This window comes from Pezoporus flaviventris, unplaced genomic scaffold (assembly GCF_033815535.1).
Source record: "Pezoporus flaviventris isolate CSIRO_AGI_PZ_B2104156 unplaced genomic scaffold, CSIRO_AGI_Pfla_v1 ptg000001l, whole genome shotgun sequence".
NCBI classification, from domain to species: Eukaryota; Metazoa; Chordata; class Aves; order Psittaciformes; family Psittacidae; genus Pezoporus; species Pezoporus flaviventris.
In genome coordinates this window covers 6481459-6505804 of record NW_026892549.1, presented here as the reverse complement: position 1 = coordinate 6505804, position 24346 = coordinate 6481459, and the positions used below count along the sequence as shown (strand labels likewise).

Genomic DNA, 24346 nt, shown 5'->3' with positions numbered 1-24346 from the left:
ACATAATTCAGGGAGACATTTGAGGTCACAGCCTTTATCAGGAGGATGCTGTGCCATTATTTTATATCAGGCTTTGCCTGGCCCATCCAACTCCTCAGGCACGGTTTCATGCATTTAAATTTCCCATTAGTTTCGTGCTCTCAGAGAGGGAGGGGAGCAGCCCTCGGCCCAGACCTGCCCTGTAACCAGTATTAGTAGGATGTGGCAGTGAAGCGTGCAATCATGCCACAGGGATAAACAATTCCAGCACCACATGTGGAAAAGCCAAGTGCCGGTGGCCTTCACTGAGTGCTTGTGTTCCAGCATAGCCACTTTCATCCTTTGACGGTTTCCCCGTATTTTCATGTGGCTGCTGGAGCTGGAGCTCAAATGTACCAGTTGTAAATTGACTTCTTCAGTGCAGGGATATTCCTTATGAAGTGATGAAGGTAGGAATAAAATAACATGGCAGGAAAAAAACACAGTACCTTTACATTTACAGGCACTAAACCTTGGCAAATTAGGCACCTTGGTCAGGGAGGGATTGCATTTGGGAAGTCCAAAACTGGCTGATTCTTGGTGTTTCCTTTCAAAGTGTTTGTGAATAATGTGCTTCTCACTAATGGAATCATGATGGAGAGGTGAGAGATTTTTTTTCTGATGGTAAATACTGGTATAAGTGCATGGGTTCACACTGTGGGGCTTCTGCTGGGGCTGACAAAGGCATGTGCGTCAGAGGCTGCAATGGGCAATCCCCAGCCCCACCAGCCAGCTCGGTAGTGTGTCTTCTCACCTGTATTTTGGTGGGATGCATCTGGTTCAAGGGCAGCACAGGGCCCTTTGATCACTATTTCCCAGTGCTGGCTGTATGTATGGGCATATGGTCCTCATGGTCACCCCTGTTGTGGTCACCAAATGCCTTGTTTGATTCAGAAATGCAGTGTTATGGCTGCTCTGGCAGGCTTAATGGCAATCTGGGAGAGGGTCTTAGTTCCTCTTCTCCCAGAGAGGGTTAATCTGGGTCTTCACTGCTTTTATAGCCAGTGGCATGGTGTGGTGGGTCATGCAACAGATGCACCATAGGGGCACGGAGAGATGGAGCCATTTAATATGGTTGGACCAATCCCAGGCACAGCTACAGGTTGGGCAAAGAAGAGATTCAGAGCAGCCCTGTGGAGAAGGACTTGTGGGTGTTAGTCGATGAGCTGGCAGTGTGCGCTTGCAGCCCAGAAGGCCAACTGTATCCTGGGCTGCATCAAAATGAGTGTGACCAGCAGGTCGAAGGAGGTGATCCTGCCCCTCTACTCTGCTCTCGTGAGACCTCACCTGGAGTATTGTGTGCAGTTCTGGTGTCCTCAACATAAAAAGGACATGGAACTGTTGGAACAAGTCCAGAGGAGGGCCACGAAGATATCAGGTGTCTGGAGCACCTCCTGTATGAAGACAGGCTGAGGAAGTTGGGGCTGTTCAGCCTGGAGAAGAGAAGGGCTGCATGGAGACCTCATAGCAGCCTTCCAGTAGTTTAGATTGGATGTAAGGAAGAAGTTCTTTATTGTAAGGGTGGTGAGGCACTGGAATGTGTTGCCCAGGGAAGCTGTGAATGCTCCATCCCTGGTGGTGTTCAAGGCCAGATTGGACAAAGCCGTGGATGACATGGTTTAGTGTGAGGTGTCCCTCCCCATGGCAGGGGGGTTGGAACTAGATGATCTTAAAGTCCTTTCCAACCCTAACTATTTTATGATTCCATGAATATGGACACTCGTTGTTCTTTCAGTAATGTTTGTTTTGTACTTGCCTGCTTCTGTTATTGCTCTTGATGTGCCTGTTGAGTAAAACAGTAGAAATAATTTGTTGACACTTTTTTTTGGAAAAGCATTCGATACTGTGCTTCCTTCTGGTTGGATTTACAGCTTGGGAGGATGCAATAAGAGTGGGGAGCTGCTATGTGGCTTAGATGTTGGGGGAATCTCTTGGAAAAGGGGAAAAGAGAGGGATGAGACCTCTAGTCTTGGTGTTAGACTCTCAGGCTTGAGAGTGAATGGACACAAGAGCATCCATTTCATGTCAGGGCTGGGTTTGGTTTTGATTTGCCCCATGCAGCCCTGCTGGGGTTTCTCTGCCCCTGCTGCCTCACCTGTCTCACATAGGTAAAGGGTGTAGGAAAGAGTTGGGTTTGCTTGCTGACAAGACTTTTGTTTAAGGGCTAACAAAACTGTCTGAAGAATCATAGTTTTTACTGGCAAAACTTATTATCTTAGGAATCAGTAACATAAAGTCCTGCATTTCACATATAATGACATCCCCAAGCTGCTGCTCTACACATCCTGTGCCATCTCCTAAAGTATCAAAATATTTCACAGCTCTTCACCTGAGCTTCAACTCAGTCCCGTGGCATGTTACTTGGCTGTGTATTGGTCTCACCATTTTATCAATGAGGAAGCTTTTTTTTACACAACCTATTCCATACAGAATGGATGAGTACATTGACATAGGCTGAAGGAGCCTAAAGATGCCCTGCATGGTGGTAACTGCTTGTGCCTTCTGGGCCACTTGGGTCACACCATTTGTCAGGACTGGGATGCTTACTCATATAATTAAAGTGTCATTGGGCTCTGTTGGTGTTTCATGTCCCGAACTGACATTAGCTTGACTTGTTCCTTGAGTTTAAGCAAATCTGAAGCAAGAAGATGCCAAAAGTTACAGGAAGTAGAATGGGTGGATAGAGGAATGCCTCGAAGGGAGGAAAGCCCTTTTCCAGGGCTTTCATCTATGTTTATGAAAGCATCAGAGTGAAGGTTTCCAAGTGTGCTTCATGGCAAAGCTGTGCGGGATGGTGCAGAAAGCACCTGCATGTTGAGAGAAAAGCATAGGTCCAGGGGATACCAGGTCTTGTGTCTGGGTAAAGCAGAGGTCATTAATATGCTGGTGTGGGCTCATCAGTGCCACCTTTTGGGTGGAAAGAGGCTTCCAGGAGAGTGGGTTTATTGGCCATGGACATTGTGTTTGAAGGGAAAAATGGGGAGTGGGTCTGCAGACCATCTTTTGTCCTTGGCTGCGGTTATCTGGATGCAGTGTAGCATCACTTGTCACACCCCTCTGAAAGGTCAGATTCTTTTTTGCTTGTGGAAGTGAAGCCTAACTCTGAAATAGCTCAAGGGAAAAGCAAAGGGCCCACGAGAGCCTCAGGAGAGGATGGGTTTCTGTTCCCTGAGGAGGGTTTGCTCTGCCGGGACCCTAAACCTGGCACATTGTGATGCCAGCAGCCTCAGCGAGGCCCGACCTGCTGCTCCGTGGTGTGGTCTCTTGCAGAATCAGGAGCATGAAATTATGAGAGGGAATTTCAGAACAATGAAGGGAAATCCTTTGCCTCCCATGCAGCCCAGGCTGGGAAATTCACCATGGCAAGAAGCTGCAGCTTCAAACACAGCAGTTGGCGTTTAAAAGAGAGCAGGTTAGTTTTGTAACCAATGAAAGATTTTTAAGTAAGCTGGCAAGGACTCGGTATCGATGGCAATTCAGTTTGGGGCTATCTAATGCTCACCACACTCACCTGGAAAGAAACTTCTCTGTGCGGAGCACTGCACACCGTCAGGTTTTCATCTGCTTTAGAAACTGCATTGATCGAAGACAGAAACGTGACACAGGACGCAATAGATCGATCGCTGGCTTCGTTCCCCCGTAGCTCAAAAACGATTGCGGGAGCGTAACGGAGCCCATTTCCCCGAAGCCCGGTGCAGGACCCGGCCAGGCAGTGTTTGGGACGCCCTTCTTGCAGCCGGGCTGGGTTGTTTCCGCGGGCACCCCCTGACCTCCAGCGCCCCTGGGGCCTGGAAAAAGAACAGGGCAGCGCTTCCCTGGATAGAGAAACGCCTTAGTGCGGCAGCTGCTGCCGCGGAGCGATGCGCGGAGAGCGGCCGTGCGGGAGCGGGGGAACGCAGTCCGGCTGGGCCGCTGCGCGGGGCGCAGGATTTCCGCGCTGTGGGCATTTAAACTCGGTAGCGATAACGCTGTGCGCTAGGGCAGCTCCTCGGCGGTTTGCGGCTCGGGGTGGCGGGAGAAGACCAGGAAAAATAAAGTAAAAGTGAAAATAATTTAACTAATGGTAACGATGCTGCTGCTGCTCGCAGCCGGGTGAGGGAGAGGCCCGCCCGACGGCTGCGCGGGGCGGGAAGGGGGGCCGACGGGGTGGGGGCATACGGAGCCGGGCCGTGCAGTGCCGAGCCGAGCCACGGCTGGGTGATGTCAGGCTCGAGGAGGAGCCTCCGCCGCCTGCCCTTTTACTTTCGGGCGCCGGCACTTGGCTGCAGGCTGCCGCTACTGCTGGCAGGGTCCCCCCCTTACCCCCTCCGCTATGGGCACCCTACACTTTTAAGGCCGGGGCGGCTGCCCTCTGTGCCGCCCCGGAGGGGTGGGGGGGGTGCGGCGGCACGGTGAATTAGTTAAAAATCCCTATTTACGTGGTTATTCATTGCCCCGCTCCGGGCATGTGAACAACCACCCCCCTTTCCCCTCCATCCACCCCCAGCGCCATGCCGGCAGCCTGCACCCTGCTGCTGCTGCTGGGGCTGGGGCCGGTCCTGCCGACCGGGTCGCTTCCCCTCGCTTCCCTACGGCGTCTTCCATCTCCTCCTCCTCCGTCCCGAAGCCGCTTCGGCCGCCCTTCCTCGCCTCCCGCCGCGGGACACGCCGGCAGCCCGGGTGAGTGGCTCATAGGGATGGGGATGGGATGAGATTTGGTCCCGGCGGTGGAGGGTGCGCGGTATCCCACTCACTCTCCACTGCCTCACGACCAAGCCTTGCTGAGCATCCCTCTCCATTTTAAACCTTGCCTTTAAACCTTTAACTCGAAGGTCAGCAATGGAACTTCATACAGGAGCATGAGGAAGGTGCTGGTGGGTACCAGAGCACAGCCAACATGCAGTCACCCACCAAAATGCTTTCCAGGTGGGAAACTGGTGGCTTCTGTAGGTGATCTTCCTGAGCTGTCTACTGCTCATCTACAGACATGCCCTCATCTCACCTTAGTTGCTGTCCCACATGCAGGTGTGAGGACAGACACCATCATCTCTCTATAAATACCTTTTCTCTCTGCATCGCCTACAGATTGTCAGATTAGTCATGTGTGAAGTAACGTTTTTCCTTGCATGCCACATTTACAGTGTCGTTATCAGGAGTGATGAGTAGTTTGGTGCTTTATGAATGATGCTGAATTTGGTTTAAGGACAGGATAAACCATATTTTTTCCCAGAATAAGCAGGGCTCATTTCAAGTGTCAGCCAGTAAACTGGTTCACTTGCTCGCCAAAGAAGACACATGGTGAATGGTGAATTCTCAATGAGTTTGGAAAGCACTGGGTGTCTGAAGGTGGTATAAGGAAATCCAATACACCGAATTAGTCCTGTGTACTTTTAAATAAGTTTTACTTTAAATAACTTTAAATAAGTTTTAGGATTTGTTTGCTTGCCTGGGCTTGACCGTCAAATTTTGTCTTTTAATTTCTGATGTGGAAAGAATATCATGCTTTGGTACTCCGGGTTAAGTTTACTTTCATGGAGCTGTATGGTTTCAGGAAACGTGACAAAACTACATTTATAACATTTTAGTTTTCTTCAGGAAACCCAGGATGTGCCTTTGTAAGATGTATCCACACTGGACCAAAAGTGTAGTTGAGAATGTCAACTGGAATGTACCCTGCAGTGGACTAGAAAGCTCCTAATGAACAGTGTTTGTGTGAGAGCAACCTGGTGACTAGGATACTGCACCAAAATGAAGGAGCTTTGGGTCTGTTCCCAGCTCAGGCACTTCATTGTGCCACTCCAAGTGTCAGTTTACCCTCCAAACAGGGAGAGAATAATGCTGTTTTACCTGCTATCAACCTTGTGAAGATAAAATCTGCAACTTGCCACCAAAGTGTTCGCCTATTACTTGATGAGAGCTGTGCAAATTCCTCAGTGGACAGAAAAAACCTATTTAATTTCATCTCAGCTTTCAATCTGGCATCTTTTCCTGTGACCTTGATGACTCCTGAGAGTCAGCGGAGGAATGCATTTCCTTTGTTAAAAGTCTGAAAAGCTAGAACTATCTGTCCACATGCTGGAAAAGCCATTTGTCTGGCTGCCAGTGCCTGGACAACCAGCTCAGTGGAGGAGGCTTTGCTCGACGCAGCCTGTGCTCAGCAGCTACAGGTGCTCATGAATTATGTCAGCCCTATCCAGAAGGAGTGGGGGATGCATCATGGAGTGATAAATAGCCCAGCAGTAGCTCGCTCCCTAGCAAACAGCATCATGAATTACACTGGATCCTGACAGCTGCAATTCACTGGCTGTTAGCTACAGCTCTATGCTTGTCAGTCAAGGGAATTGTTTAGTGTTAGGGGAGCAGGCTGATGAGATCTCCTGAATCCGTCTCAGGTTGAGCTGCAGACGCTCGAGAAATCCATTTGTCTCATCACCGCTCCTGCCCCTCTGAGATGCTTTTCACCTTTGAAAGCACTTGCTTGAAGCAGGGCAGGAAGAGGTGGGGGGAGGAAGCATTTCTTGTGAGCCCATTACTTGTGAACGTGGAAATGAAGATTACACCTCTGTTTGAAATGAGTCTGAGGTTAGGCAACAAAAGCCCTTTCTCAGGCAGGCTTAGTGAGCAGATGGTGAGGCAGGGGGTATAGAAATGGGACTTTTGAGTCTCTCACAAAGCATGGGGTGAGGGAGAGGGGCGGAAGGCAGGCTGCCCTGAGGAGCCTCACTGCCTTCCCGGCCTGCCTGCTCCTCAGACTACATCTGCTGCCCCTCCCTGCCAAAGCCACTGTGGGCTTGTCTGGTGAAGAAAGGAGGACAGATGGCTCTCGCATGTTCCTTAAAGTACAGGCTGAACCCAGGGGGAGGAATAGAGGGGAAAAAAAAAAAAAGGTGAAGTAGAAAGCAAGAATGGTGACAGTAAAGTTAAAGCATCATCAAACCTCTCCATGGAATCCCTCCTGGCAGCTATTTTACATGGGCACTGGGCTAGCTGAAGGGCACTGTCTGCTGCCAGCCTGGGTCAGGTGGGGGTTTGGTTACTGGCTTTGTCCTCCTGCAGGTCTCCTTACTTCAGATTTCCCATCTGTAACATGGGAATAATTCCAGTGACTCCACGGCGATATGGAAGTGGCACCAAACCCCTGACAAAGTCACTTGGGCTGGGTTCTCCCCGTGTTCCTAAAGTGTCTTTTTTCTCTTTACTTCTGACCAGCACTGGTGCCCTGCCATGCTGCCCAGCACAGCATGGGGCCACCGGCAATGAGCTTGCCCTGAGAAGTTGATCTACTTTTCTGTCATCTGTGTCTGTCCTTCTGTCCTTTCTCTCCTGTGCCAGCTGCCTTTCTTTTCCGCTTCCCTGGTGGGAGCCCTGGGAACAAGGTGTGAAATCACCTGAGAAGAAATCAGCTTAGCTTGCAACAGGGATTTAGGCTGGCTGCTAGAAGGAACTTTTCAGCCCTCATGGAAGGGCAGAATCATCTCTGTTTATTTATGTATTTTTATAATTTTCTATTTTTGAAACTTTCTGTATGAGAAAGAAGCAAATTTAGGAGCAAGGGAAGAAGATGCTGAAGATGGTTATTTGCACAGAAGTATGGTGTTGCTTGCAAACCTGCCTCAAATTTCACAGTACGTATTTGTGGCTCCTGCAGGGCAGAGGCCCAGCTCTCTGTGCAGTCATGCCAATGCAGAGGTGTAAGATGCTGCTGTTTAGCTTTGATATGATTACAGGTGGCTGTGGGTGGTGCAGGAAGGATGCTTCCTGCCCCTGCAGCACAGGGACAAGGAAGATTACCTCCGGTGCCTCCACATTGCTATCAAAAGACTGATAGGCTGCAGGGTTTTCCTGTCTTGGGCATCTTCGTTGCTCCTCTCTGTGAGCTGTAAATGGATTTGGTTGGTGTGCTGTGAACATGAAGTCCCTGGAGTTCTATAGATTTAGCTCTGCTCCTTTGGGATATGTAATTAAAAGAAAAAAAAAAAAAAAAAGGGAGGAAAAAAGCCTTTCAGAAAAGGAGGGAGATATGAGATCAGATTTCCTGCCTGTTCCCCATTCCAAGTCCCTGAAGGCAGCAAGGGTCTTGTGCTGACCAGCTGGATTTGCATCAGTCTGTAAAAGCACTCTGTGTGATATTTAAGTGGTAAATGAATATGGTCTAAGGGATAATTGTGTAACCTGGCTGGCAGGGAGCACATAGTGATGTGTATTGATTTACACCTCTATATGCAGTGAATGTGAGCTCAAAGCTGTGACCGGGGCGCAGTGGGTAAGGGGTTAGCTGCTGTACCTAAAGCCTGTTATCAGGCTCTCTGCAAAATATAATTTCCCCATAGCAAACCATGAGAGCCAGCCCGTGCCCACTCCACAGGCATTCGCAGAGCACTCTGCTCTGGCTGCAGAGGGATAATTTATTCAGAGGGATAATTTAATTTGCTTTAGTTTTCTCTTGTGGCTGGGAGGAGAAGGGGGACAAGGGTGGTTGCTGCTGTGTCTGTGGGAGCCAGTACCAGCCTTTGCTGGTGCAGAGGTGCCTTCCTTAGGGAATGTGTTCAGTATTGAAAGTTGCAGATACTGAGAGTTTAGAAGAACATGGGTTTTCTGGGACAACTTGCTTCCTTCACCTGCTCTTACAGATCCCAGTTTTGGGGCTGGCAGTGAGAAACCCTCTGTGGTTGAGCTTCTAAGCTGTTTGGACTAGTTGGCCGGTCCTGTGGGTTCCCCATTGCTGGTAGCTACATGCCATTTCCAAAATATGGATAGGTACAGAGTGGTAGGGCTCAGCTATGGCTGAGCCTGCTGCCTTTTAGCAGCACAAGGCACAGCATGCTGTACCCAGTCCAGCTGCCCCTGCCATGTGTGGGAGGCTCAGGGCAGGACTGCAAACCTCCTCAGTACCCTGGGGGATGATCTGGAGCTGGATGGATCATAGACAGCCACTGTAAACTCTCTGGGTTCTGGCTTTGCTTTCAGTGAGAATCAGTTTCAAGATTGTTCCTCAGGTTTGGGAGTGAGGAGGGTTGGGATTGGTCAGGGTCTCTACGCAGATGAACAGCACTGCTCATGCTTGGGCTGATCCACTCAGACATGCATGGAGCTTCTCTGGAAAGAGGCATGGCCAGATCCTGGCACCTGCTGGGGCATCTTCCTGCTGTTGCAATGGTGCAAAGAAGCTTTCCGGGCAGTTTGACCAGCCAGAGGGTCAGAAAGTGCTCCAGGTGAATTAAAGGTTGTTTGATTGCAATATTCCCCTGATAATGTCTGCAACAAGATTCATAGTCTGTAGCTTGTGAGCAAGCTCCTCACCAGGTTTTAATACCCCAACCACAGGCCCTGCTATTTACATTCACTTGAAGATGTAGGTCATACAATATGTTTTTTCTCTTTCCTGATCAGCTGAGCGTAAAAGGCAGAATCCAATTTTCAGTGGCAGCAGAACCGATTACAAATTCAAATTTTTATTTCTCTGAGCAGTTTTGCAACATTTGCATTATAACCTGGTGTTCCCATAAATATTAGAGGTTCATTTCCTGGGGTATTCACCCAGAGCAGATACAAGAAGGCCACAAGCACAGGCTTTGTGAAAGAATGTAGTCTGTGAGAGCCTATCCAGGGAAAATGGTTTTGTCGTACCTGGCCACCCTTCCCTGTCACCCTTTTCTGTAGGGGCGGCCATGAAGGAAGATCATGAGGAAGAGGTGGGGCGGTCGTGAGGGGCAGCTATGATGGGTGAGGGGAGATTGTGAGGGGAGAGCAGGGCTGGCCGTGAGGGAAGATCATGGGGGCAGTGGTGGGGCAACTGTGAGGGGAGATCGTGAGGGGACAGGAGGAGTGGCCATGAGGGGCAAGGGGAGATTGTGAGGTGAGAGCAGGGGCAGCCATGGGCTATGAGGGATGGCCATGAGGGGTAAAGGCGGCAGCTATACAGTGTGGGACACTATGAAGGGGCAGATGAGGAGTGGCTGTGACTGGAAATCATGAGGGGCAGCCCTAAGGGGTATCAGTTTGCCCTCAGTGATATGGTTTAATGGTGCGCTCTGCAGTCCTGGGGTAACAGTTGGGCTCGATGACCTTACAGGTCTTTTCCAATTTAGTTGATTCTATGATTCTATATATACAGTTGATGCATGTACACCCACCACCATATATTTTTAATGCCCAGGTGTTATACCATAACATCCTGCTGCTTCAGCAAGGGCATGGTTATTTCATGGCTCTTTGACTATGCAGAGTTTGCATTCATCCTTTCAGGCTGAAATCATTTGTGTCCGAGGACAAGGAGAGAACTTTCCCACCCAAAAGGGAAATGATGTTGCATTGCTGAGCAACCAGCCCAAGTAATAATATAATCTTAGAAAAATGCAATTCCCTTGAGTAAAGGAAGCTCTGTAAACTTCAGCTCCTCCAAGCTGTTAGCGTAGCTGTTGCCTGTGTTATAGTAACGCTGCTGTCAGACCCAGTGTACTGAAGTGCTCAGGAGAGAACAGGGGAAAAAGGGATTGAGAACCAGTTCCTACCTAAAATGAGGACCTCCAGTAGGATCTGAATACTGTGAGGTTTATGTTATATAGACTTTAGGATCCTGGGTCATATAATTTCTTTGCTATTAATTTGGGTTTTATCTCAGCTGGGTGCAGGATGAGTGCTGAAGAGCTTGGAGAAGGGGTAGGCAGAGCCAGGGTGAGCAGAGGGATCAACTGGAGGAAGGTATAATGATGTGAGGTTTTCACTCACTGCGATGGTGTGGTCAAAAGTCTGGCTGTGTAAAACCAGGGGATAAAGAGGCTCATTTTTAGTGTTGCCAGTGTTTGGGCAAACACATGCAAGAGAGGGACACATGGTAAAGTTATTCTGTGAGCAGTATCTTTGGTTTGCTGTCTTCTGCTCACCATGGTGGGTGGCATTATAGTGTGCCATGGTTTATTTTAGGCTCCATGAACGCTGAGTGAGTACAGATCCCACAGCCAGGGCATGGAACGAAACACAGGGACCCTTCTTGGTTTGGGTTCAGCAGCTCCCAAGTCAGACACCCACTACAGCCTTAAGTTCTGGTCTTCATAAAACCTGTAGCAGCCTGCTGTCTTGCAGCTCTCTGCCTTCCAGGCTAAGTTGTTTCGATATAGGAGGAGAAATTAAGCTGTTTCAGAAGCTTTACCTCTTCAGAAACCAGTATAAAATACAAAAGATGCAACATTTATAAAGTGCCTGAAATGCAAACTCAAACCTATTTCCTACGTAGGAAACATCCTACAACCTGTCTCTGCTCTCATGCTGCTGCCTGCAGTCCCTCGCATGGCTTTGGATGAAGGTATTTCCCGTTGCCTGTCCTCTGTGCAGGCAGGGCTGTTGGGGAGGGTTATATCTGTTTCTGCATCTGCTGTGCCCTTGACTTGGAGTAATTTAATAAATAGTTTTGCAGTTGGCTACTTAAGCATATCCTGAGCTGCAGTCAGCATCTCGGCTGTGGGCGAGGGAGCGCTGCTGCCAAAAGTCAGGATCTGTGTTGAGAGACTCCTAAGATTTGGCTGTCTTTCCTTAAAACCCCAACTCCTAGAGTTGTCATTACAGGAGAATTGCTTAGAGGGTGAGAAGAAGAGCAGCTGGCTACTGAGGTGGTAGATAAAAACCCCTTGAAAAAGTGAACTGCAAATTCAGGAGACACTCAAGAAGTCCAGGTTGGCTGTATTTAACAATACCACTAGTTCAAAGCTGATCCAGAGGCTTTTGAGTCCAGGCAGAGAGGCTGTTTCACGCAGTCCTGCTTGGCAGGGCTCTGCCTGTGTGTCTGCAGGAGAAGTGCAACCATCTTAATCGGCTTGCTTTGCTAGGAAAACAGAGGGTGTGCAAAGAAGTGCAGGGCAGTGCAGCAGGGGAATTGGGTACAAATCCAATTGTTTTGTGTCCAGCTGTCTGAATACCTTGTGCAAGCGCCTTGACCTTAGCAGATTGGTTCTCCGCTGGGAGAAGCAAGCTCCATCTGCCTTTTCATCCTTTGTAAGGATGTGAAGCTACAAGGACTTTTAAAACTGCTTTTGCAGTGTCCTGACTGTGGTCTGGCCAGTTTAAACTGTTTGAGGGTAACTGTCACTGTCAATGTGACCAAATGCTGGAGGTCCTTCCCTTTGCCCATATGTGTGCGTAACCTGTCTTGTGCTCCCAAGTCAGTCCTTGCAAAACGTCTTCTGGAAATGCCATGACCTTTGTGTTCCCTTCACCAAGGCAAGCGCAGAGATGTTTGAGGGACCTTTTGCACAGTGGGTAGATGGCAAGAAGGATCTTGCAGCTGAAGTTTGGAAAAAAAAATACCCTTTTTTGACCCTGGGCTAAGTTAGCTCTGAGGTTAAATCAGCTGGGAAAGGAGTGAGGAGGATTTTTAAGTGGTCTGGTAGAAAGTTGTGCAAAGTGTGCCTGAATGGTTAACTGGACAGGGTTAACTGTTGTCCCAAGTGTGCAGCCCAGGCTGCATCTCCCAGAGGACATCGTATTGCACACATATGTTCAGGGTATTTTTCTCAGCATTTTTCAGCATGCTGTGATGGCAGAGGTTTTAAAGGCCTTTACAGGAATCAGTCTGACCTCTTTCCTCTATAGCCAAGCAGACATCATTGTCATTTCCACCACCAGAACCACCCCCAGATTCCCTTAGGAATCTCCAGACCATGGAAGAAACCCTGCACAGGAGTTTTGGGCTGATGGGCAAGCTCCTTTGGGTTACTGGGACCAAAAGAGGGCTCTATTTTTCTTGAAGAGCATGCTAAAAGGCTCTTCTGCATCTGCAGTGACAAGAGGAATTTGGTTTGATAGAGCACAATCATCCATGTCACTGCTTGTTAGGATGCTGGCGTTAACACCCTTCCTCTTGTGGAAAATCTCTCAAGCCCTGAGGGCTGACATGAAACGTCACGTTCTGTTGAACTTTGCTGAAGCAGGGTGAATCACACTAAGCTGAAGGTTTGGCTTCGATATATTATCAGAAGGATACCTTCTGTGGTGGCCTAGCAGGATGGTACTACTGCCCAGCCAGTATGACAGGATCTATTCTGGGGGGAGGACAGCACTTTCTGAAGTACGCATAAGTTGGTGAGGTGGAGGTTGAAGTTTAGATATTTGGGAGGTTTTTCATTTGGCTTTGGTTTTGAGCAATCTATAAAAACAAAAGGCGGTCTCAAGATGTCTCCCAAGGGATTTCAAGATGTCTCCCCTTACAGGATCACCCCAGAAGATATTTATCTAACACGTTTTAAAAAATTTTCTCCAGAGAAGGGTTTCACAGCACCTCCAAATAGCTGACTTGCTACGTCCATGCCATCATGGGTAAGAAAACACTTGTTATCTGGGAAACTGTAGTAGATGGTAGTTAAATCTTCTGCAAAGAAAGATATCCCATGCAAATGGTGGCCAGGTTTGACCCTGCATAACTTGTAAGATCTCACAAACTGACAAGGAAATTCAGCAATCTGGAGAGTCAATCCAAAAGGTAATGCTGTGTATTGAACTAATTCTACCCTTTGATGGGAATGAATTTCCAGGAGTGGAAAGATCAGCAAACCAACTGTGCATGATTTGCTTTCCTTGTCAATTGGAATCAAGGACCCTGATTGTGCAGCATAATACTGCCCTTGTAACTCAGCCTTTATCTTTGTGCTGGAGCAGGGTATAATTGTATCTGTGTCTGGAGAGACAAGGAGAAGGGTTTCAGTAGCTGGTGCTCACAAAGGCATCTTTAGAAAGCTCCTTACCCATGGTACAAGCTTGGAAGAGCTTAAAGGAAAATACCTCTGAGTAGCTTTAGGCATTTGAACAGTCATCATTGTTTGATTCAGCTTCAGTTACAGGGCTAACATATAAATGTTAATTCTTTTTAGGACATTATCAGCTCTTTCAGCAAATAGAGAATGGGGCTGCAGTATCAGACTTGTGGCCAACCCTGTAGATAAAAACCCTTTTAAAGGATGTTTTTTAGGAAGGAAACTTAATCAGAGAGTGCAGGATAATCATGAAGATGATCTTTTCTGAGGGGCATAGAGCAAATATGAAGCATGAGGAAAGCCAAATGATGACCAGGAGTTTTCTGACCTGGAGAATGAGAGTACCAGCAATTTTGTGGCTTCTGAGAACAGTCCATACTGTGCAGACAGAGGTCCTTATAATCCTGTCCTGCAAATTGCTGGTATGCCTGGAGATTGCATGGTGCTGGGTAAGCCACATCACATGTTAGGTTAAGACCAAAGTTGATGGCCACTTGATGTCAAGAACGTGCCAAGACAGTTGGTGTGAGATGGCTCTGTGCTGGGTAATTTGAGTCAGTGTGTGGGCAGATGGGGCTTGGGTGGAGATTTCTGGCCTCTTAATCTAGTGCGCTGCCTTGCTTATCACACAGTACCTGTATGCATCAAGGTAGCCTGTTGACCTGACCCTAGCTCCCTGTGAGTTCTCAGTGACAGCTCGGAGGGTGACAGTCCAATCCTGCCCTTCGCCATCACCCGTTTTCAGTGCTGGCTGCAGGGCTCAGGTACAGGATGCCTGCTGCAGAGCAGAGACCTTCATGCAGCCGGAAGAAGGTGTCTTGTTTTCAGCCTTCCCAAAACACACGCAGAAAGGCACTGGAAGTGGTAAATCTCTTCCTCCCTGGCTCTCAGAAAGGAAATGTGTGACTGCAGAGGCAGTGGGAGAGCAGCGATGGGGCAGTGGGAGAGACGCCTGCTCCAGCTACCCCAGGGCATGCTGTTCCTCTGCGGTGACAGTGGTGACCAGCTGGTGGGTGCAGCAGGGAAGGACCTGGCTTGTCCCCTGGAAGAAGGAGGTCCGGCTCCATCCTGAGCACTACCACCACCACTTCCGGCGGCTGATCAGTGTGGTGTCATCTAGGAAATGCGATTTAGATCATCATCCTTTCGCAGCAGATGGGGGAAGGGAGGTGGGGGCCCTTATCTTTTCTGGGGATTAATTTCTCTTTAAGCTGTTGTTTTGTTGTTTTTTTTTTTTTGCCAGTTTGTTTTTTTCTCCATCCCCTCACAAGTCTCACCATCTCTTGCTGGAAGAGTAGGAGCCACAAGAACATCCATGGTTTCCACTGCCATGACACCACGCCTTGCATCCCACCTTCAGCTGGGCTGCTGTCAGTTTTCCTCTGGGGTGGGCTTGGATTTTGCTAGTCTACAAGGAAGGAAGAATCCAGCGAGCCTTGTATCTGTGTGTCACCAAACTGCATCCATCTGTTGGCAGCCTTGTGATTTTCCTGCATCTGAGAGGGCCCTTCACCCCTCTTATCCCCATTGTGTTTTTGCGAAGTTGCTCAGTTCACAGGTTGGTCATAATTTCTGGTGCAGCCACTGGTCAGCAAAGCTCTTTGGCACATGCTTAGCGTTAAGCACAGAGAATTGTTCCCCAGGGGGCTCTTCTTAAGAGCATTGCTGGAGCTCTGATCAAGATACTTGGATCAAAGCCCACTGTGTGGTGATGGGCAGCATCTCTCTGCCCCAAGGGGCACATAGCAATTCCCGGCTGCTCCTGGTGTGGCCTTTCAGTGTTGCAGCACCCCTTTTCCTACTCTCTCCTCCATCTTTCCAGTATTTACTTTCCCCTCCTGGCTGTGGGAAGCAGCCCCTGGGCTCAGACCACTTTGAAGCAGGGACCTGTGTTTTTTTTTTTCCAGAGTCTGACATGAAAATACAGCCTTGTTTTCTTCTGAGTTTCCAAAAGGCCAGAATCTTCAGCTTCTGGAGAGGATGGCTCCTGCCATACATATTCTTCCCACTGCTGGGCATCACTTTTCGGTGCATATTGAGGTTTTATGCAGAAGAATCTGTATTTCAGCCCATAGTTTTTGTGGGTTTAAGCACAATCCCAAATAACCACAAATAACAATAGTTTTTTTTGGGTGGTGTGTTTTGTTGTTTTTTTTTTTTTTTGTCTGCAGTATCCATTTAAGTCAAATATAAGTCACTGAGCTTATGTTGTAGTAAATAAGCTACACAGAATGACTTCGGTTATACATGAGGTCAGGCAGAGTGAGCTAATGCTCCCTTCTGGAATTGAAATTAAACTTTTCAGAAAGCAAAATTTCATCCGACAGCTTCTAAGCTTCTGACACCTTTCCTTACAGAGGAGCTGCACAGTTCTCTGCACCTTGTGGGGCTGCTCAGCCCCTTATCACCAAGTACAGCCCTGCTTGGAGGCAGTTTTCTTATATTATCAGTTTAAATGAACGTGGGCAGCTGTTGGGGCATGTGATGGCACGAGGAGGTCACACCATGGATTGTGATGCCCCGATTAACATGCAAATGATGATTAATCTCTCCATAGCAGCAAGCTAGCTTCCCTGGAAATACTGTCCCATGTGTGATTTTTACCAATTGCAAACCTTGCAGAAAAATTCCAGGTTTCTGGAATTATTTATGTGAGAGCTCTGGAGAAAAGTCCGTGTTAGAAATTAAGTCTGATTTGTGCTTACAAAAGCCAGCAGCAGCATCGTCCTGCTCTCTCCAGCCCTATTTCTTTCCACTTAACCAGGACTGCACACGCTGCCATGGCTTTTTTCCTTTTTTTCCCCTTTCTTTTTTGCAGCCAGGATGTTTTTTCTTGCCTTTTTATTGTTCCAGTGACCTAGCAACTCCACTTTGGTGGAGCCCTGCCAGGAGACTTCCTCCCCGAGCCGTCTGACAGTCTCCGGCAGCACTGCCCTCGGAAGGGAGCAGAAGTTAAAATGACACCGGGCTGGGTCCCTGAATGGCTTTTGCTCTGGCTTCACGGGTGCCAGCGAGGGTACCATTGGCTTCCCACCAGATAAAGCTTCCAAGGGACTTTACAAACCTCGGCAAAGGAAGGAGAGGTGCTACATGGTGGTCATATTTTCTGTAACATTTCTGCAGGCCATTACAGAAAAGCCTGGTGCTGGGATTTAGCATTTGGAATCCATGGTGCAGCCAGGGTGGTTGGAGACGTTTCAGCATTGCAGGGTGGTAGGAGAGGGAAGGAGAGGAGGTCTGAGTGCTCAGATTGCTGTACGATTCAGGAGATTTTTTTTTGCTTATTTTTATTAATATTTACTGGAAACTGTGAGAAAGAAATCCCTTTGGTAAGTGCCTCGGGGCCCATCAGCTGGTGCTGGGGAAGAACTGCCTTCACACCCCATGGGGCTGCAGGGGCTTTTCCCACATTAACACTGGGAGACAATGCCGGAGGGGACACTTCTGAGGTAGAAAATAAATGAGTGGGCAAGCAATCAAATACAGCTAATCTGGGCTTTCTGCTCAGGAAAGGCAACAAGGACACTGATCCTAAGACCCTGTGGGGCCTCTCTGGGGCTAGAGGCTTGGTCCCCTCTGCACTGGATGTATAAATGGATGGATTGGGATTTTAGTGAAGCCTTGGTTATGAGTTTTTTTAGGAGTATCAGTAGTCACGAAGCAGTTTTATCCTTGTTGGAAGTGGACTTACAGTTGTATGTGTTTTCCAAAGGCTTGACAATACAACAGGAGGTTTTTTTAAAATTCAATTGCCAAAAACTGTTTAAAAACAGCTCATGGGAAGAGGTTTAAGGTGCTGCTCTGAGCTCTGGGCTGGTGGCTTTCAGGCAGCATGGCTCCATGAGGTCCCAGGGATCTCTGTATTGAACCTGAACTATCTGAGAAAGATTAGTAAGGGTTTCACAGGCTTGATTGGTGATCTGAAAGCCTACACCTCTCCAGGGGAATGTTTAAGACAGCAAAATTAAGAGGCTGGAAACCACTGGTTAAGTAGGACAATATCCTGTCCCTGCACTGTGCAGGTTTTATCCCTAGTTGCAGGTGGGCTATATGCATGCATCCCATGATTTTGGAAACAACCACAGGTTTCTGTGTACTCTATTTTGGAGTACTTGTTTTTCTGCTTAAGGGTAATGCTCTTAAGAACAGTAATTGGATCCTTTCTGTTCTCTTATGACATCTCTGAGCATCAGGCTCTGGGATCATGAAAAAAAGGGTATGAAGCAAAAATGGCCTTTAACACCATTCGTGGTTTTACAGATCCCAGAGGCAAGGTGGTGCAGAAGCGAAGTGTGTTTTTTGTCTCGTAAAGCAGCACTGCAAGTGAAGTGCCATGGCCTGATATAAGCAGGGCTGAGGCATGTCCCTGTGCAGGTACATGGCAATGTCCCCAGTGCTGTGGGCGTCCATTACCCGTAATGGCCAAGTAGACATTAACCTGGACCTTGTCACTCAGAGCTTGCAGGGTCTTCTAGCTGGCAATAAGCCCTCATCATCTTTCTCGAGCTGGCATATTAGAGCTCCAGTCACCTTTGGTGGGTGTATAAACTCTTTGTATTATGGTTAAAATGATTTAAAGTCCTGCTCTGTGTGGGACTCTGTGGGGAGAGGGCAAGCAGCACTAGGATCAGAGCAAGGCACTGGTGGTGAATGTGTCTATAGGGTACCCCATGCAAACTGAGCCCCACAGCAGAGCAGAAGGCAATGGCAGGGCTCCTGTACCTCTTCCCCATCCACCCTCTCATGTCCCCTTTCTTTGTCCAGCCTGAATAATCCCTTTTATTAATATAAAAAGAATTAGCAGAAAAGGGTTGACCACATGTGGTTAAAAACCTCTTGCATTCTTCCCATGCTTTGTACACGAGGGACCTTCCCCAAGCAATATTATCAGTGTGTTTACGCTCAACTGACCTGTCTCAAGTACGAAACTTTTTTTCAAGCTCCATTTCAGCCCCCCCCCCCCCCCCCCCCCCGCATCCCCTCCCTCCTCGAACTGCTTCTTTCAGGGCAAGAACAAGGAAGGAAACTGAAAATCCCAGAGAGCCCTGGACGGTCCAGATTTAGGGCTGTAGCTTTTGTTCGCACAAACTCACTTGGCTCCTAACCGGTCTCCACCCATGATCCCGACATCCGCAGCAGCCGTTCAAAACACGGTGCAGAGCCTGGCCCTGGCCCTGGTGGGGATCAGCAGCCACCTGTGCCACCCGCTGTGGGGCCAGCAGCCCTGGCTTTGCTCCCCGCTTCTTCTCTCTCACAGCATGCCTTTCTTCCTAACCCTTCCCTGCAACCCGCAAGGAGTTTTCGAAGTTGAGATGAGATTTTTCCCTCCGTGAGCCTTGGGTGATGTTAAGATTATGCAATGTTAACAGATGTGGGCTTTATAATTATAGCTGTCTGTCCTCGGGAGGAGCCTGCTTTCTCTTCACTCATGCTCCGCTCAGCATGGGATGCTCCCAGGATGGCTGTAGCCCTGGCAAAGCAGCCGCTGTATGAGCAGCTGTACAAGGAATGATCTCCAGGGAAAGGCTACTCTCCTCAGGAAGGACTGCTTTGGGGTGAAGGGCTGCTCTGGGCAGCCAAGCAACCACTAATGGTTTTTCTGGTGTGCAAACACAGATTAAATTTGTGTTCCCCAGTCAGGAGAGTATTTTTCTGCCCTTTGAGGAGGAAAATACCTTCTGCAGGAAAGCAGCGGTGCTGGGATACCTCATAGGGAACCCTGGCTGGCTGCACTACTCCTGCAAGGATCCTTCTCCCCTGGCATTAGCAAGATACATTCCTCCTTATTCCCTGTCCTGAAATGTCCACGAGCGACCACAGCTGCTGCTGCAAACTAGCAGCATTGTGTTGTGGTGCTGTGCTGTCCCATGGTTGAGCCTTGAGCATCACCATGACATTGCCCCAGCAACAGCCACCTCCTGGCCAAGGCAATGCCAGTGTTGGCATCCACCCAGGGATGGAGACAGAAAATGGCTGGTCCAAAAGGGATTTTTCAGGAGTCTCACAAGGTAGACATCCAGCTGGGCTGCCAGGAGCAAGCCCAATGCCTTGAGATATCAGCTGGAACTTCATCTGTTTGTCCTGGCTGCATTATAACTCAGCTCCCAGCAAGCCGTGGGCTTGTTATGCTTGCGAGGGAAAAAGTAAGTCCAAGCCTCAACCTGTCTGGTGAGCATCATTGCTAGTTTTAACTGGGAGGAAAAACACCGGTTCGGTGGGTGGCAGGAGAGTTTTGTGCTGGTAGTCAAATATTTCTCGATGGCTGCAGCTGCGTGGAGTTAAACCGTGGAAGGCAGTTGCCAGCTTAGGATGTGACAAAATTGTTAGTGACAAAGCAGTACCTGAGCTAAAGGGCCACTGCTTTAAACCTTTAATGCATCAGGGGAGGCCAGATGGTCCCACATGTATTTCTTTTTGGACGATGTTTGCATCTGGTCCATCCGCTCCAACAGAGGGTTTTCTTTGAAGGCTTATTTCCGCAGGCAAGTCAGAGGAGACTGCAGTTGTCTTGAACTTTTGGCAGGCTTGATGGTGGTGTGATGAGCTGAGATTTCATGTCTATTTTGTTGAACAGCCTGATTGTTTTCAGGTTTCCTTACTACACGCTGTGGGTTTGATTGTTGAGCATAGCTCCTGCTTTGTGCCTACTGAAAAGGGGACTTGAGCCTGTGCTAACACAAGGTTTTCCTCCCTGCTCTAGGACCTGGCATACATTGCACGGCAGAGTTAAATATGCCAGATGACTCTAACAAGCCTGTGTAAATAATACCTTCTTATTCAGCCCATCCACTTTCTGGCTGCACTCAAAGCCAGGTTTGCTGGTGCCCATGATAAGGGGAAGGGTTTTCTTTTTGGTTTATTCCCAAAAGCTCTGCAAAGCCAAAAGAGGATAGAGAAAACATCAGGGTGGATTTGTAGGGTGAACAACAACCAGATAAGCAACCAGCAGCATTTTGCTTTTGAACTGGTTGCATTCAATCAAGGTTCATAGCTGAAGGCTCTGCTTGCTGGCATTTCCAGGGTTATTTTTAAGAAGTGGCAATTAAACGCCTTGCTGTGGTGCCCCGCTATATATTTTAGAGTGCCTTGCTGGAGCCCTTGTTGACAAATGACTTGGCAACACAAGAAAGCAAATTTCCCTCTGTCTATACTCATCCCCTAAGGATTCCTTTGAGCATCTGCTGCTTTGCCTTCTTTCTTCTGGCTGCTGAGGCACAGTAAGCATGGGTTGCACAGCTGAAAGCTTTTAGCAAGAGAGGAGAGAAATTCACTGCACCACCCTCCAGCACACCCAAATTTTTGGGGGCCGCTATAAATGGACTTGTGGGCTACAATTACAGGCTGGATATTGGCTTGCAAATGAGTGTGGCAAGCGTCCCCTGCAACTTCACATCCCCTCATCCAAATGGTAACAACAAGCAGCTTGTTAGATGGGACAGGAGGTTGCGCACAGCAGGCTCCAGATGGCAGCGGCTGCTTGGTGTGCTTGGTGAGGTTGGCATCATAGCCATGGCTAGGGATGTCAATAAAAGCACCCAAGGGGCCCTGCTCCACTGAAGCTCCTTAGGCCTCCTGATGCTCAGAGTCCCATGATGAAGTGCAGTGTGTCCCATCTGTATGTATCTTTTTTCTTGCTGAGTTCCCTCTGAAACTATTTTGTATGGATAGAGGAGACCATGCCTGAAGCTGCCACCTCTGGCATGACAGGTACAGCAAACCCCAAGGAGACACGCAAGGCAAAGAGGAGTAGGTGTCCCATGGGTGTTTCTCTGAGGCACAGCTTTCTTACAGAAAATGCTTGGAGGCCAAAGACAGGCATGCAGGGCTTAACCTTCAACACTGGAGTTTTGGTTAGTCTGAGCTGTGCCTTTAGCTGCTGCTTGTGTACAGTCAGCAGCCCTGTTTAGAGTTGCCATGTGTGTGACAGGCTCCACATAGCCTGTTGGATCTCAAAGTTGCAAAGTGGGGTGAGTTTGCCTCCCAAAATATATGACTTTTCTCAGTTTCCTGAGAGGCTTCAGACTTTTTTCAGTTTCCCTAGCCAGGCTCCCATTCTGCCTACTCAACAAGTGGAGCGGGCATAGGGCTATTCCAGCCTGGAGATTGTGTTTTGGTTATATGAAAAGTGGGCAAAACTGGGATTTTGCTGTTTCAGATGATTCCACTGTGATTTGCACTTGCTTTGACTTGCTGTGGGCTTTGAAGAGCATCTGAGACTTCAGTGCCAGCCAAGCCTTGGGGCTATAATGTCTGGCAGGGATGGCTGTTCCTTGTTTTCATGACTGATGTGCAGGGAAATCCTTGTGCAGTCCTGCCTGATACTGTGGACTGGAAACCCCAGCTCCCCCAGCAAATCTCACTGCAACCACTCAGAGCAGCTGTCACTAGATGCCCTGCTCCAGGCAGACCCAAATCTAAAGCCACAACTATCTCACTGAGTCTCACTGCTGCTACCAGTGGTCAGCGTTAATGAGCAAGCCAAGAAGCTGTCTTCAGTCCTTGCTTAGGGCTCTATTTGGGAACACATTTCTATTCTAGAGATGCACACAGCCATCTGTGCAATTTTGGGGATCCCATAAAGCATGTAATGCCTGTTTGCATCCCTGGAAGAAGTAATTTTTGGGTCCATGAGATAAGCAGATGTAGAAATGCAGAAGAAACTTGTGCAAAGAGGGGATGAGATTGCTGTTGTTAGTCATCGGCATGGTGGGGATGAAGCACAGGGAGGGGAATAGCTAAACTAAAGGGTAATGCTGGCTTGGCAACCAACATTTATTCCGTAAGTGTGTTCATTCGTTTTCTAATGAAATGAGAAAATGATTCTGGATGATGGGAGAGGTGGGAGCTTGGAGCAGCCTTGTAGCAGGAGCAAGAGAGGAGACCCAAACACTTTTAGGATGGAACAGGGGCTCTGGCCATGTTTGCGCACAGAAAATGGACCTGCAGATGTACAAAATTCTCTATCTTGTTTCTCATGTTCTAAAATGTCTTATCTTAATGTCATAATGTCAAATATGCCAAAATGCCTATCACGTTGGGGTGTTTCAGCACCTGGATAGCCAGTGTAACCCACATCATACATTGATCCCTTCTGTCCTGGTGCCTGGTGGTGGCTGGATGGGTTATGCCAACAGTCCTGTTTGCTCTGCAGTTCTTTGCCAGCTTCATGCTACCTCTCTGGCGGTCGTGGGATTTAAAGTTAGGCGTCCCATCAGCGCTGGCTGAAGGGGAGAGCAGAAGAGCTGTGGGGCCCTCCCCACTCCCATTATGCCCTTGGGGTGGGGCACATGGGCTGTGCTGGGCTCCAGCCAGCCATTAGCTTTGGAGACATACACACTCTTCCCATGGGCTCCTGTCATGGTTTAACCCCAGCTGGGCAACCAAGTGCCTTGCAGCCACTCAGTCCTTCCGTCCACTCCAAGTGGGATGGGGAGGAGAATTGGAAGAAAAAAAAAGGTAAAGCCTGTAGGCTGAGATACAAACAGTTTAATATGTGAAATAAAGTAAAATATAATAGCAAGAAATAATAATAGTAATGAAAAAGAGCAAGCGTGAGAGAGGAATAAACCCTAAGAAAAATAATTAAAAAAGCAAGTGATGCACAAATTGCTCATTACCCATTGACTGATACCCAGCCCAATCTGAGCATTGATCAGTCCCTTCTGGGTTACTCTCAACAGTTTATATACTGGACATGATGTGCTGTGGTATGGAACACCCCTTTGGCTAGTTTGGGTCAGGTGTCCTGCTTCCTCCCAGCTTCTTGTGCTCCTCCTCACTGGCAAAGCATGAAAGACTGAAAAGTCCTTGACAAGGGTAAACGTTACTGAGCAATAGCTAAAATATTGGTATGTTATCAGCGTTGTCCTCTGACTAAAGCCAAAACACAGCACTGCACCAGCTATTAGGAAGAAAGTTAACTCCGTCCCAGCTGAAACCCAGACAACTCTACACTGTACCTATCTCCATAAAAATATTTAAGACCTTCTTTTTGCTACTTTAAAGATTTATTTCTCCTAACACACAAAAAGTGCGGGGGTGTGAATTGAATTAATCTTATGCACAAAGGTGGGTTTCAGCATTTGTCCCCACAGGCCAATCGAATTTCCACTGGTGTGAATCCAAAATAAATTTCATGTCTGTGTTTTGATTATGCAGAATTTTCTCCAGTGTAAATGAGATCAGGGCTTGGCCGTAGTGTTACTGCAGCTCGCCGTGCCTGCACGTCCAGCACTGGTGATGGGATTTTGATTTTTTTCTTGTTTTTCCTTTCAGTCATTGACAGTAGCCATCAGGAAAGCAGAAGCTCGTACACAGAGATAAGGACTTCTGGTGCCCTCATGGACAGCGTGGAGCTGATGACTACACTGGCTGGGAGCAGGGAGCATGCATCACTGCCTGCCAGGCATGGTATGGTGCCAGCAGTGAATGGGGTCATGGGGCACAGTGGTCCCCACACCAGCAGTGGGGATATCACCCCACTGGGAGCAGGACCCCCAGAGAGCCCATCTGCTGGGACAGCAACACACCTGCCTGCCTACAGCCATCATCGCGGTAAGTTTCGTTGATGCCAGAGTCCCTGTTTGCCACACTCAGCCCATGGTCCA

The 24346-nt window shown here is 48.4% G+C and overlaps 1 protein-coding gene across 7 annotated transcripts in view; it reads left to right on the top strand.

Annotated features, from left to right (window-relative positions):
- Nucleotides 1–4285: 4285 nt before the first annotated feature.
- HEG1 (heart development protein with EGF like domains 1) overlaps nucleotides 4286–24346 on the top strand; it is a 57395-nt gene continuing 37334 nt past the window's right edge. For 6 of the 7 annotated variants that reach the window (XR_009746911.1, XM_061472888.1, XM_061473219.1 and 3 more), the window contains exons 1-2: nucleotides 4286–4677; nucleotides 24015–24293. Coding sequence is in view for 6 of the 7 variants with exons in the window: in XM_061472888.1 (XP_061328872.1) it covers nucleotides 4509–4677; nucleotides 24015–24293 (448 nt within the window). In the remaining variant the exon portion in view is untranslated. The remainder of the gene's footprint in view (nucleotides 4678–24014; nucleotides 24294–24346) is intronic. The other variant, XM_061472974.1, reaches the window with a different exon arrangement.